Source organism: Penicillium cataractarum (assembly GCF_028827025.1).
Source record: "Penicillium cataractarum strain IBT 29864 chromosome Unknown utg000005l, whole genome shotgun sequence".
Classification (NCBI taxonomy): domain Eukaryota; kingdom Fungi; phylum Ascomycota; class Eurotiomycetes; order Eurotiales; family Aspergillaceae; genus Penicillium; species Penicillium cataractarum.
The window spans coordinates 2,701,856-2,713,235 of NW_026622741.1; the positions used below are offsets into that span (position 1 = coordinate 2,701,856).

Below are 11,380 nucleotides of genomic sequence, written 5' to 3' on the forward strand. Positions count from 1 at the left end.
CCGTGCTAACCGTTTTGAATATGATCTTTTCAGATGTCTGCCAGATACTGCAATACCAATATGACCACAGTTTTACCAGAAGCTCCTAATAGTTTTGGTCGAGAGACGAGCGGCTCGGTGAAGGAGGAGAGGGATAAATGATAAACACGAAGAGGTTGGATTTCTCTCGTAGTTTCCAGCCATTAGAACTACCAGACCCATGGTGATATGTCAAGCAAGACGATTACTAGTCATCCAGGGCGCAGTCCGGTGGAATTATACTACGGTAGTTTTAAAAATCAGCTAAACCTCAACACTCTTGCGACTTGGTTGTCACAAAAAAAATATGAAATGCGCTCTGTGTTTTAATTTCATTGCCTTTGAATTTCAACAGAAACCGCCCTTTTAATGGCCATCGTAGAAAGACAGATGAGCCATCGCTAATACTGCACTCGGTGTGGTAGAGTATCACGTAAAGATTCATAAGTCGTCCACAATCTTCACAGTCGGAATCTCGAGATAGCTTGCACATGCTCCTCCCCACGAGACAGAGTGCTCCCCTTCGTTACGAACAGGGAAAGTTCCCTGCAGGGCTTCAAACTCGGCAGGTGCCATGAAATGGCCCGAGACCTTCATGACCAGTTGTTCGCCCGGTTCAAACAACATGCCCGTGGGCCAGATCTCAATCTCCAATCGCATTGGCTCTCCCACCTTTATCGGCAACTGCTTCCTATGCGAGAGCGTTTTCCAGTGGGGTTTCGATAGTTCTTCCGCGACATCTCGGTAAGATGCCCTCAAGATACCATGTGGACCAAAATACTTCATTGGATTTGTCAAAGGAGCTTCTTCTGCAGAGGCGACCCCCAAATCATGGAGTGGTATATTGACATGCTGTAGAGGCTTTCCATTCCGGTCTGCTTTTCTTAGATGCACGTATATATCCATATCTGGTCCGTTCTTTGTTTCAACATAAATGACAGCGCGCGACGGGCCGAGAATAGTTGTGCGCCGAGGGAATGTGAATGAAAACTGTATTTCTCCTGAGTCGTTATCCCTTTGCCAAATTGGCGCAAAATCGGCTTGGTAGACCGATTGACCTGGCTCTTGGGGCTGAGCCTCTGTCAAACGGCCTTCTGAGTTCAAAAACAATCTTTTGACTTCAGTCTGGCAATGAGGCCAGAAAGGTTCCTCGAAAGGAATATCAGTCAGTGCCGGCTGGTTGAATGGAAGTACAGTAGCGCGCACACGCGGTGTACTCTCCCAATTATTATGGGCTTTAGTATAGCAGTCAAAGAAAGCGGCTAATTCCTGAATTCTCTCCGGAGAGTACAAGTCGTACCATTCCTGGGTGCCGTGGATCACAAGCCTAGAACTCGATTAGTGTGAAACTAATGGCAAAAGCGACCGGAAGGATTGTCACCATTTCTTATCATGAGGAATTTCTTCATATCCTCGGAAAGATCCTAGAGTGTGAAGCATAGTTGAATAGCTGGCCAAAATGTAGGCAGGGACCTCAATTTGGTCCAGTTTTGCTCTTTTATCCTCCCAGTAAGAATTCGTAAGGACCGACTCCTCCGCCATTGTCACGATATCTTCCACCTCATTGCGGCCTGCCTCTTATTAGAAAGACACGAAGCTGAATAAAAGCAAAAGTTGATACGAACCGCACAGAAGACCTGATAACGCGTTCCAAAATTGCAACTCGGGAATTCCCCCTCGACGAAACTGCTCCCGAAGCGGATCACTAACGCCTTCAAGAGGAGCGATACAAGCCAGATGTGGCGGTCTTTCAGCAGCAATAAACCACTGCGATATGGCCAGCCAGGAGTTTCCTAGCATGGCTACTTTGCCATTGCACCATGGTAGAGCTGCAATCTCCTCAATAGCGTCGTATCCGTCTTTCCCGTCGCCGGAACCCCAGAATCTCATGGATCCTTCTGAGTCCATCGCGCCTCTGGCATCCACGTTGACAATAGCATAGCCACGTGGGACCCATTCAGCAGGGTCAGGGCTAAGTGATATTTCAGTCTAAACCTTCAAATGTGCAACGTCAAGCTCCTTACCCCTCGAAACTCTCATAGCCGGAGAGTCGGTTTTCTGCTATACCAACTCGTAGCGGGAAAGAGCTGAGATTCAAGTTTCCTGGTTGTAGCCTCAAAGTCAGGGGGTTAAAATATTGCCATAAACCCACTCTCAAACTCACCACTGCCCGATTTCCCATAGGGGCCCCAAACCATGATAGCTGGTACAGCAGTCTCATTGACGGGACGATAAATATCGGCGTATATCTTAGTTCCGTCACGAAGGCAGAGGGTTTGATCTCGCTCAAAAACCATAGGCTCATGAAGGGCTCGAGAGTTTTCTCTTCGCTTATGGCCCACTGGCAACAGGGTGACCGATGGATGAAATCCCGGGTATGCCTTAGACTCTTCCGGAGGAGGGAGAGGACGCCAGCGTATTTCAACGTCCGTAGACTCCATGATCACGAAAATGAGACAACAATGGGAATATGATGAGAGTTAGATTGAACGACAAATATGATAAAAGGCTAGCAGATGTGGCACTGCTAATATATTTATAAGGGACATTGACCCGGCCAATGGCGTAACCTACATTGCGGGGTGACTGCTTTGCGGAAAGCCTCCCGCCGGTACACCCCACATTTACGGGCCCTACACAGTAATCTAGTGGAGATAGCTTCAAGCGTCGGCGGGGTGTACCATCACTTTTTGGCGATTCATCAGGTTTAAGTTTTGCGGGGATCAATTTATAAATTATATCCCTTCATCCGAAAATACGACTTGCAGAAACATTCCCAAGATCCACTTCCAAGCAATCCTAGCGCGGTTTGGTACTTTGAATGGATCCAAAAGCCATTCTCATACTGTGGGATGTAACCATGGTCTAGAGTTTATCCATAAGGAAGGTAATAAAAGTCTTAAGGTGCATAGGCGCTTCCTGCTGTCGTATAATGTGAGAGTCTACTCGACAGTGCAGACCTCTGTTGACTGGGTAGAAAGACCAAGTTATCTTGAGAGGTTAAGTACAAAACTGAATCTTGGATATTATCCATGATAACAGAATGAATAACCGTTTTACTTCTGAATTCCTCTAGCCAGGAGAGCCTGCTTCTTTGTTAGTACTCTCTGATAGCCAATAATAATCATCATATCTGAACTTTTTTACTTTGTCCATCGTAAATCGAATCTTTTTTAGAGATCATCGGGTACAAATCGAATCAGTCTCTATAAGCCGTCGAATACCAACGAATCATTATAGCTCAGTAGCTAGGATTTATAGTGCCCTAGTAATCATTAACTTATTATAATGGGGACTAAAAAATTTCTGGCCTAATTAACCAGATGAGTCATTTCTTTTGATCAAATCCTTAGATGACGGTAGTAGCAATTCGTGAAGACTTTGAATGGTCGTCGGTGGCGATTCACCCTCAAACAAGGCTGCCATATTTTCTCATCTTTGGACCCAAGCCAAGGAAATTAGAAAAGGTGACAACGAATAATGAATATAAATTATAGAGGTATTTCTTCCCAATTTACTTGTGATAGGTCTCTTAAGTAATCAGTATGTCGACCGACCCGGGATCACACTCACTGAGCAGTCCGTGAGGGACACTGATCAGGCCACTGGGTCTGAGTCTGGACTAACATTTACTCAGTGATTCAGACTCTAAGTGGTGGTAGCCTAGGAAGGAAAGTCCCACCTGGTATAGGAAATGAAGTCGGTAGAGGGAATGTAGATCCACACAGGGGCGGGTAGGTATTTCCCGAGTAGGTCCCATGCCTAAAGAGAGAATCCAGGTAGGTATAGCCCGCGTAGGTATAGCCCGCGTAGGTATAGCCCACGTAGGTATAGCCCGCGTAGGTATAGCCCGCGTAGGTATAGCCCGCGTAGGTATAGCCCGCGTAGGTCTAGCCCGCGTAGGTATAGCCCATATAGGTATTTCCCGTTTGTTAGCTTTGTATGTATTTAAGAGGCAGCAATTATGCGGATTTCTCGAGATTGGCCAAAAGCGTTGAATCACATTACCTACTTCTCGTATCATGGATGTTCTTCTTGACGTTCTCGACACCTTTGTGTTTGATCGATTCTATGCAGCGATATTACCTGATACCGCTCCAGACTCTAGGGCCATCAATCTGAGCCTCTTGAACCAACATGTAAAGGTATATTTTCCCTTGGAGCCATCCAGTCGGGCAGAAGCCAGCCTGTTGAAGCGAGACAATATGGCGAGACAAACATTATCACTATTTTTGATGATTTGGTATGTATCGTCAACCCTGCGTTGGAAATATGAACCGTCTATTAATATTGTTTCTAAATAGGTTCTTCGGCCTCGCCATGTACCTTGTAGGCAGCTTCATTATGTACCACACGGTGTATGACAAGCGCCTTCTCCAGCACCCCCGATACCTCCCAAGCCAAATCGAGCAAGAGATCAAACAAGGTCTATCCGCAATGCCCGTCATGGCTATCCTCACAGCACCTCTTTTCCTCGCGGAGGTGCGCGGGTGGTCCAAACTATACAATTTCGCAAGCGAGGCTCCCTTCCCCGGGTACAACTGGTTGCAATACCCCCTCTTCATCTGCTTCACCGACAGCGGGATCTATTGGATTCACCGTGGTTTGCACCATCCTCTTGTTTATCGATGGTTGCATAAGCCGCATCATAAATGGGTCGTTCCGACACCTTTCGCGAGCTATGCTTTCCACCCTCTGGATGGATGGTCACAAAGTTTGCCATACCATATATTTCCCTTTTTGTTCCCACTGCAGAAGGTCGCATACTTGGGGCTCTTCATCTTTGTCACAGTCTGGACTGTACTAATCCGTGAGTCCCCATCATTACTGATCGCATTGATACCCTCTAACATAAGCAAGATGACGCCGAGTACCTTTCCACATCCGAGATCATCAATGGTGCAGCATGCCACACAATGCACCACCTCTACTTCAACTATAATTATGGCCAATATATCACAATCTGGGATCGACTTGGGGGTACATACCGTAAGCCCGAGGAAGACACATTCATGCGGGATCAGAATCATACAGGGAAAATCATTGATAAGGAGGATTGAGGATGTGGCAAATAGGGTTTCTAAAATTTGTCGCGGGTTGTACATATGTATATTGCAATGATTATTAATTCATAACTTCATGAGGTGCTCTGATAACACCATTGAATGAAATCATTCAGGTTCCCTAGTTCATCAGTCGCGGTGTTGTCAAGATATGGGAAGCTCTTGTCGTGCTTGTTGGTAACTTCCAGCGTAGCGTTTAAAAGCCACCAAAGTTCTTCGGCATGTTTAGGGTAGCCAAGATGCAATAATTGCTCTTTCTCTAGGGAGCTAACAACCGTATCCCAGATCTGTTTCCAATTATCGGCAGCTTGACTAATCTTTTCGGGCGAAAGATACTTGAGCAAGCCCGACCGGGCCTGGAATGCGAGGGATTGTATAGCTAGGATGGTGAGATCAGCAACGGGGTTGCTATTTCCGAAAATGTTCTTTGCTTACCGTAGATTAGAATGAGAAGATGCTCGGGGGATAATGACGAGCTCCAGGGTGTTGGACCAGTGGTTTTGGGCGTTTCAAGTAAATGCTCCACAACCTCACTCAGAGGAGGGAGAGGCGCGTCTATTGAATGAGCCACGGCGATATTACTGAAGGACGCAGCATCTTCGGCCTCCCATAGCTCAGCGCTCCAGGCAAAATGACAGTCCATCTCAAAAACCGAGAGTGCTGGATGGTTTTTGAAACAAACTGTAAGGAATCCGTCCGCAAGGAAGACCCAACATGCGATTCTTGAATATAATCAGCTTTGTGGTTCTAAATAGAACATGAACTCGCATCAATGACTTACCTGATACACATCTCTTCCGCGACCAGCATCCTCCACGTCCAGTCATCACATACCCTGGGTGCCGTGCTGCGCTTTAATTTGAGGATTCCAAGGGACCTTATGGTAGAAACCAAACAAGGATGTCGAATTATACGGATGCGACGTCTGGTTTGGATATCATCTCGCCCAAATTGCAACATTTCCATGATAAGGGCGCTTTGAATCAACTGCACCGTAGGCATCAGATGTGTGAGATCTTTCGGGGATGATGCAATTGATAAATTCGCAATTTTTCGGAAAATATACTCCTCTGCCACGTCGAATATCCATGGTGAAAAATTCGCGCCGTCCATGGGAAGGCTATACGCTGCACCGGCCAACGAGATAGCCAACAACAGTGGATTTGAAATACTGCCAGGGTCGAATGTTGGGAAATGCACGATTGGCAAGTGCCAGTGCAAAGATTGGAAGAAAGCTGATATAAAAACTGAAATATTAGATACACTCAGCATTGCAGTCAATTCCATGAGCTCGAGTGGTTGTTGATTGTCTATGGGCCCGTTGATCATTGATTTTGACGTTTCAACCAGCTCATTCGTCAATTGAGTAAGTTGATTGGACAGTTTCGACGGGAATAGAATGTCGGACGGGTATTCAGAGAGAAGGTAATCTGTGGATGAAGCAAGCTGGGTGGGGAATCCTGGTATCTGAAGATCACCAGAAAACGCTGCTAGTGGATCCGCAGGCACAAGCGCATCTTCAAGGTGGGAGTATAGATTTTCGAGATTTCTGCGTATGGAATATTTCGCAGTCTCTCCTATTGCAAGCCTATCTTTGTGTACAGATGGGCTGGCAAAGTGTCGAAGAAAAGAAAATGGGGCCCCACCATTTGCCATTCTGCGCGGAGTGCTGCTGATCAACGGTGAAGAGGACAATGAGGGAGAGACAAGTACAGAACAAGGATTGTCAGTAGATGCTTCAAAGCTGCATTGTTTCCCTAAATTCTGGCAGCGAGAGCAAGGAAAGCTCCGATCACAAGCCGCCTTTGCCGAGAAGCATGCCTGGCAAGATAGCCGCTTCCTGCCAGGTCGAGCTGGAGGAGGCAGGGGCTGGTTGTTCTTTTTGGCACATATTTTGCTATGTCTTCGAGTTACCTCCCTGTCTAGAGTCAGTAAAAACTAAATTTCCAATCACGAAATACGTTGATGTACGGTTTCTGAAATGACTTATTGCAAAATGGGCAGCGGGAAGTCAGCTGGGAGTTATCTGTTGCCTTGTTAACTAAGAGCTCGACGTGGAAATATCTCGGATTCTCACGTGTACTCTCATGGCGCACCAGATGCGTCTTTCTTTGGTATGCTTTATCGCACTGCGAGCATTGAAACATGATATAGCACCGGCGACACGACAGTTGATGGTTGGAATCTCCTAACCCTACCTAACTGGGGAGGGTTGGGTCACGTAATCCATCAGTCGAGTTCGGAACTGTCGGGCCCGGTTTTGCCGACCTACTAATCCAACGACTGGTAGGGACCGCCTATGAAGGATTCAACAATGACTTTCGCTATTTTCCATTGGAAATAATATCATCTTGCTCCTTGTACTACTTGTGGAAGTAACGCAATTGGAATTTCAAGTTCGGTCGAGAGTTCATGTATATTTTGTTCTCAAAGACATTACCTAGTGGATGGATCGGGTTGGCTGCTACGCTTGGATATATATATCTTACCTAGCTGTGCGCCCGCTGGTGGTACTTCCTGAACTATCATCGTTAAATACACCTGACAACAATCAACGCGCAATTTGATTCATCAGAATTGCAGCGGATGAATGTCATAGATATCTCTTTAAAGAAGCCCGTGTTGGTATCTGAAGTCTTTGTTCGGATCTATGTCGATCTATATTGATCTACTCTGCATCATGCTGCACTAAGTTCCCCGTGAACGTGTATAATCATAACGATATCTTGAGTTAATGGTCATGCTTATACAAGCTTCTTAAAATAGAAATGTCTGAATTTAGCCTCTTCTTTGCATTACAAATTGGATAGAACGTCTACAAGCCTAAAGGCGACTTGACGAAGAAGTAAACTAGTTATTTCTTTGGGCGTGATTGTCAATCAACCGGTTATGCCTTGACCGGTTGCAATGAAAGAAGGTTTTTGAGTGGCTGGCAAGTCCATACTGCCAAGCCTGTCTTGACAAAGGCCAAGGGATGCTTAGACAGCTACCTCGATGCTTAAGTCGATCCATCACTTTAACGGGCTCCATCAAGGGTTGTGCGCTGTCACATCTGTATCGGACGAACAAGAATGTAAAAGTCTTCCGACGGGCCAAAAATAGAAAATAAGAAGACAATAGAGAGACCATTGGAAATAATGGCCGGTAGTAGTGCTCGTGGAGCTCACGGCTGGCTTGCAGCATGAGGAGGCTGGTAATGCAAGGGGTTGCCCAGGTTGCCTGGAGAATGGGCCCCATCGTGCCTGAATATCCCTATCCCCATCTACCATACTCACTTTGTATGGACGTTTATTCTCGAAGAATAACACCGGTAAATCATTTTAACTGGTCAAAACACCGCAGCTAAGTGTCAGTCTAAGCGTGTCACATAGTCCCAGCGGCCTGTCTTAATATGTCCAGAGCCATAGAGTCCTCTACATAGTGATGACGGCGATGGTAAGGAGTGGTCGGTGCTCCATGTGGCTACCATTTGCACAGAACTATGCGTATTATTTATCAACCACCCCCTTCTGCCAGTTAGCTAGTAGATGTATATCGTGCTCGCCTTCCGAACCCAGAAATTCGTCTCTCAGAAATGCAGGCGTCTTTTTAAGAATCGAAAAGCTCAAGCTTTATAGCAAAGTCCAACCACTAGGAGCCTTGACAGGTAACTCTAAGGCTGATCATTCCACAGGCACCACTCATGATTCGCGGACATGTCGCTAAATTCCAACCACGTCACTAATTCTCCATACCGGGAGGGCTTGCCCGCCTTATGCTATGCTACTCTCGTCATCCTTTAGAGCCGACGATGATCTTTATCAATGCGCATGTGTCCGGCATGGAGGGTGCTACTGACAAAAAATCATAACAAACCGAAGATCACTAACCTCGCCAGTCTCGTCAATCGCGGCATAAAAGCCTACACGCCCTTTGATCCTGGTTGCAAATCTCTTTTCCGACCGTCTACACTCCTTAGTATTTCTCAGACAGAGGCTATTCCGGTCGTTCAATCCCTTCGATATGCACACTTCTTACGTTTCTCTGGTGGTCTTCGCCATGGGCGCCGCTGCCGTGCCAAACCTGCCAAAGGCAGCTGGCAACCCGTTCGAAGGCAGCTTCCCTTTCATGCCCTCCGGAAGCTCCAGCGTGGAAGATGGCGATAGCATGTCCAACCCGGTTCCTGCTTATATGGCTGCTATGCAAGCCGTCGAGGAGGCACAGGCAGGTGAATACAACAACCCTGCACCCACTCAACAGGCGGTTCCCTCGTCGATGCCATTCCAAGAGACGCCTGTTGCTCAGCCTGCCGCCCCCAAGCCGGAGAGTGACGGCAACCAGGAGTTTGATGCACCCATGGCTCAGCCCTCAGCGCCTTCGCTGAACAACCCTATTCCTGAAATCCCCGACTATGCTGTCCCGTCATCCATGTCGTCCGTTGTTGCACACGTCAAGCCCAGCCCAGCATTCTCAGCTGTGTACGAGTATTCCTCTTCTATGTCGATCATGGTCTCCGTGCCAGCCTCTTCGTCCATGGCTCCGATAGTGATTGTGGCTACCCCTGCCCCCGAGTCTATGCCCGTGGAGATGGCTCCCATCACCATCAACCCAATGCCCGTACAATCTATCGTGCAGACTCCAATTGCCAAGCCCTCTAGCTTCACCACCCGTCCCATTTTGAAGGCCTCAGCCAACATTCATGGGCAGCATCTCGCTTCTATGGCTGCAAGCTCCAGCGTTATGCACGCTACTCCATCCAGCTCGGCCACGCCTACGCCTAGTGCACATGTTGTCGACGATCCCTCTGGCATACTCAGCAAGGTTCCCCTTCTGAGTGGTCTTCTCTCTGGCCTTGGACTTGCATGATTGAACTCGTCCTGCACTTGTATTTGAACATATCCATCAAGGGATAGAGTCGGTTTACTTTTCTCGAGGGGTTATTGATACCCAAGCAATTTTTAATTGAAAAGGTGTTGGAGTTGGATCTGGAACCGGGCTTACATGCTTCTATTTCTTCAATATAACCACATTGAATAGTCTGAATACAATTCTATTTCAAAAGTAAACTCGCTCATAATTCTCTTATTCTCTCATGGGTATCTTCCAGTTGCTCCGAGCATGTCCATGCACCTCTCAACTGCCTTCTGCATTTCGTTCGTAGCCTCTTCCAGCAGAGTCGTCAACGGAACCTTGCCGGCCTTTTCTTGTTGCACCTTGATGTACTCATTGTTCAAGACTTTGTTGATGTTGATCTTCGATACTCCACAATCAATGCACTTCTGGAAGATCTCCTTGGTGAATGGATCCGCACCATGGAGTACCAGGCGCACCTGCTTGCCAACCTTATCATTGATCGATTGCAGTCGGTCATACTCCAGCTGGATACCACGAGGCCCATACTCGCCGTGGACGTTTCCAAAAGCGGGAGCTAACCAGTCGATGCCAGTATCCACAAACTCCTGAGACTCTTCAGGCGTCGTCAAGAGACCCTCCAGGTCCACTGTATCTGCCACTCCGTCCTCGCCGCCCTCGATGCGCCCGGGCTCCGCCTCCGTTGCGATACCCCGCGCATGGCAATACTCCACTAATTCGCGGGTCAAGGCCAGGTTCTCGGCCTTCTCGTAGTGGGACATGTCCACCATGATACTGTCGAATCCACCAAGGTCAGCCGCCCGGCGAATGATTTCGGGAGTTTGAGCGTGATCCATGTGCACGGTGACAGGGACCGATGCGTTGCGGGCGGCCTCTGCGGCGGCGTGCACCAGGATGCCATCGGCATAGTGCACAGCCCAGGGGAACAGGAGGATCATAGCTGGCGAGCGCTTGGCTTCTGCTGCTCGGACTGTCGCTAGAATGCCCTCCACGTTGTAGCAGCACATTGCGGGCACGCCATAGTGGTTGTCAGCGGCATGATCGAGGATGCGCAAGGCGCGGTTGTCTGTGAGAGGCATTGCGGCGTGAAGAGGTGGGATGATGGTGGAGGAGGAGGTTAAAGGAGAAAAAGTGAATGAGGGGTAATCTATAGCAGACCTTCAGCTGGAATCCCCCCACGCTGTTATATACGAGTCGTCGTTCTGTCCGAGTGTTGCGGAAAATCGCATGTTGTCCGAGCCCTCGGAGAACGCCCGAGATAGGCAGGTTACGTCAAATTGACCGCGGCCCAATTTACCCCCACCCCCACTGTTCAGGGTCCAAAACCGCCGAATGGAGGGATCGGCCGAGAGTATGCCGGTTAGTGCTGGTTCAGTGCCGGCAGAGTGGAATGCTCTGCTGGAAAGGGGTTGGGTAGAGGTAGGTATACGAGTGGCAATTCGACATAT

The 11,380-nt window shown here is 47.9% G+C and overlaps 5 protein-coding genes across 5 annotated transcripts; 2 read left to right on the forward strand and 3 right to left on the reverse strand.

Moving 5' to 3' along the window:
* Positions 1 to 29: 29 nt before the first annotated feature.
* N7496_006653 (CocE/NonD family hydrolase) lies at positions 30 to 2,459 on the reverse strand (the record flags this gene model as incomplete). Its single annotated transcript, XM_056699582.1, has 6 exons — positions 30 to 47; positions 553 to 1,345; positions 1,400 to 1,589; positions 1,644 to 1,990; positions 2,043 to 2,121; positions 2,183 to 2,459. The coding sequence occupies 6 exons, from the start codon at positions 2,457 to 2,459 to the stop codon at positions 30 to 32; spliced, it is 1,704 nt and encodes a 567-aa protein (XP_056554995.1).
* A 1,581-nt stretch (positions 2,460 to 4,040) lies between these two features.
* On the forward strand, positions 4,041 to 5,078 carry N7496_006654 (sterol desaturase family protein; the record flags this gene model as incomplete). The annotated part of the gene is made up of 3 exons (XM_056699583.1): positions 4,041 to 4,261; positions 4,323 to 4,828; positions 4,879 to 5,078. 3 exons carry the CDS (start codon positions 4,041 to 4,043, stop codon positions 5,076 to 5,078), a joined length of 927 nt encoding a protein of 308 aa, XP_056554996.1.
* A 77-nt stretch (positions 5,079 to 5,155) lies between these two features.
* On the reverse strand, positions 5,156 to 7,228 carry N7496_006655 (Zn(II)2Cys6 transcription factor; the record flags this gene model as incomplete). The annotated part of the gene is made up of 4 exons (XM_056699584.1): positions 5,156 to 5,460; positions 5,517 to 5,803; positions 5,863 to 7,003; positions 7,036 to 7,228. The coding sequence occupies 4 exons, from the start codon at positions 7,226 to 7,228 to the stop codon at positions 5,156 to 5,158; spliced, it is 1,926 nt and encodes a 641-aa protein (XP_056554997.1).
* A 1,855-nt stretch (positions 7,229 to 9,083) lies between these two features.
* Positions 9,084 to 9,926, forward strand: N7496_006656 (uncharacterized protein; the record flags this gene model as incomplete). The annotated part of the gene is made up of 1 exon (XM_056699585.1): positions 9,084 to 9,926. The coding sequence occupies one exon, from the start codon at positions 9,084 to 9,086 to the stop codon at positions 9,924 to 9,926; it is 843 nt and encodes a 280-aa protein (XP_056554998.1).
* A 224-nt stretch (positions 9,927 to 10,150) lies between these two features.
* Positions 10,151 to 11,011, reverse strand: N7496_006657 (class II fructose-bisphosphate aldolase; the record flags this gene model as incomplete). The annotated part of the gene is made up of 1 exon (XM_056699586.1): positions 10,151 to 11,011. One exon carries the CDS (start codon positions 11,009 to 11,011, stop codon positions 10,151 to 10,153), a length of 861 nt encoding a protein of 286 aa, XP_056554999.1.
* Positions 11,012 to 11,380: the final 369 nt, after the last annotated feature.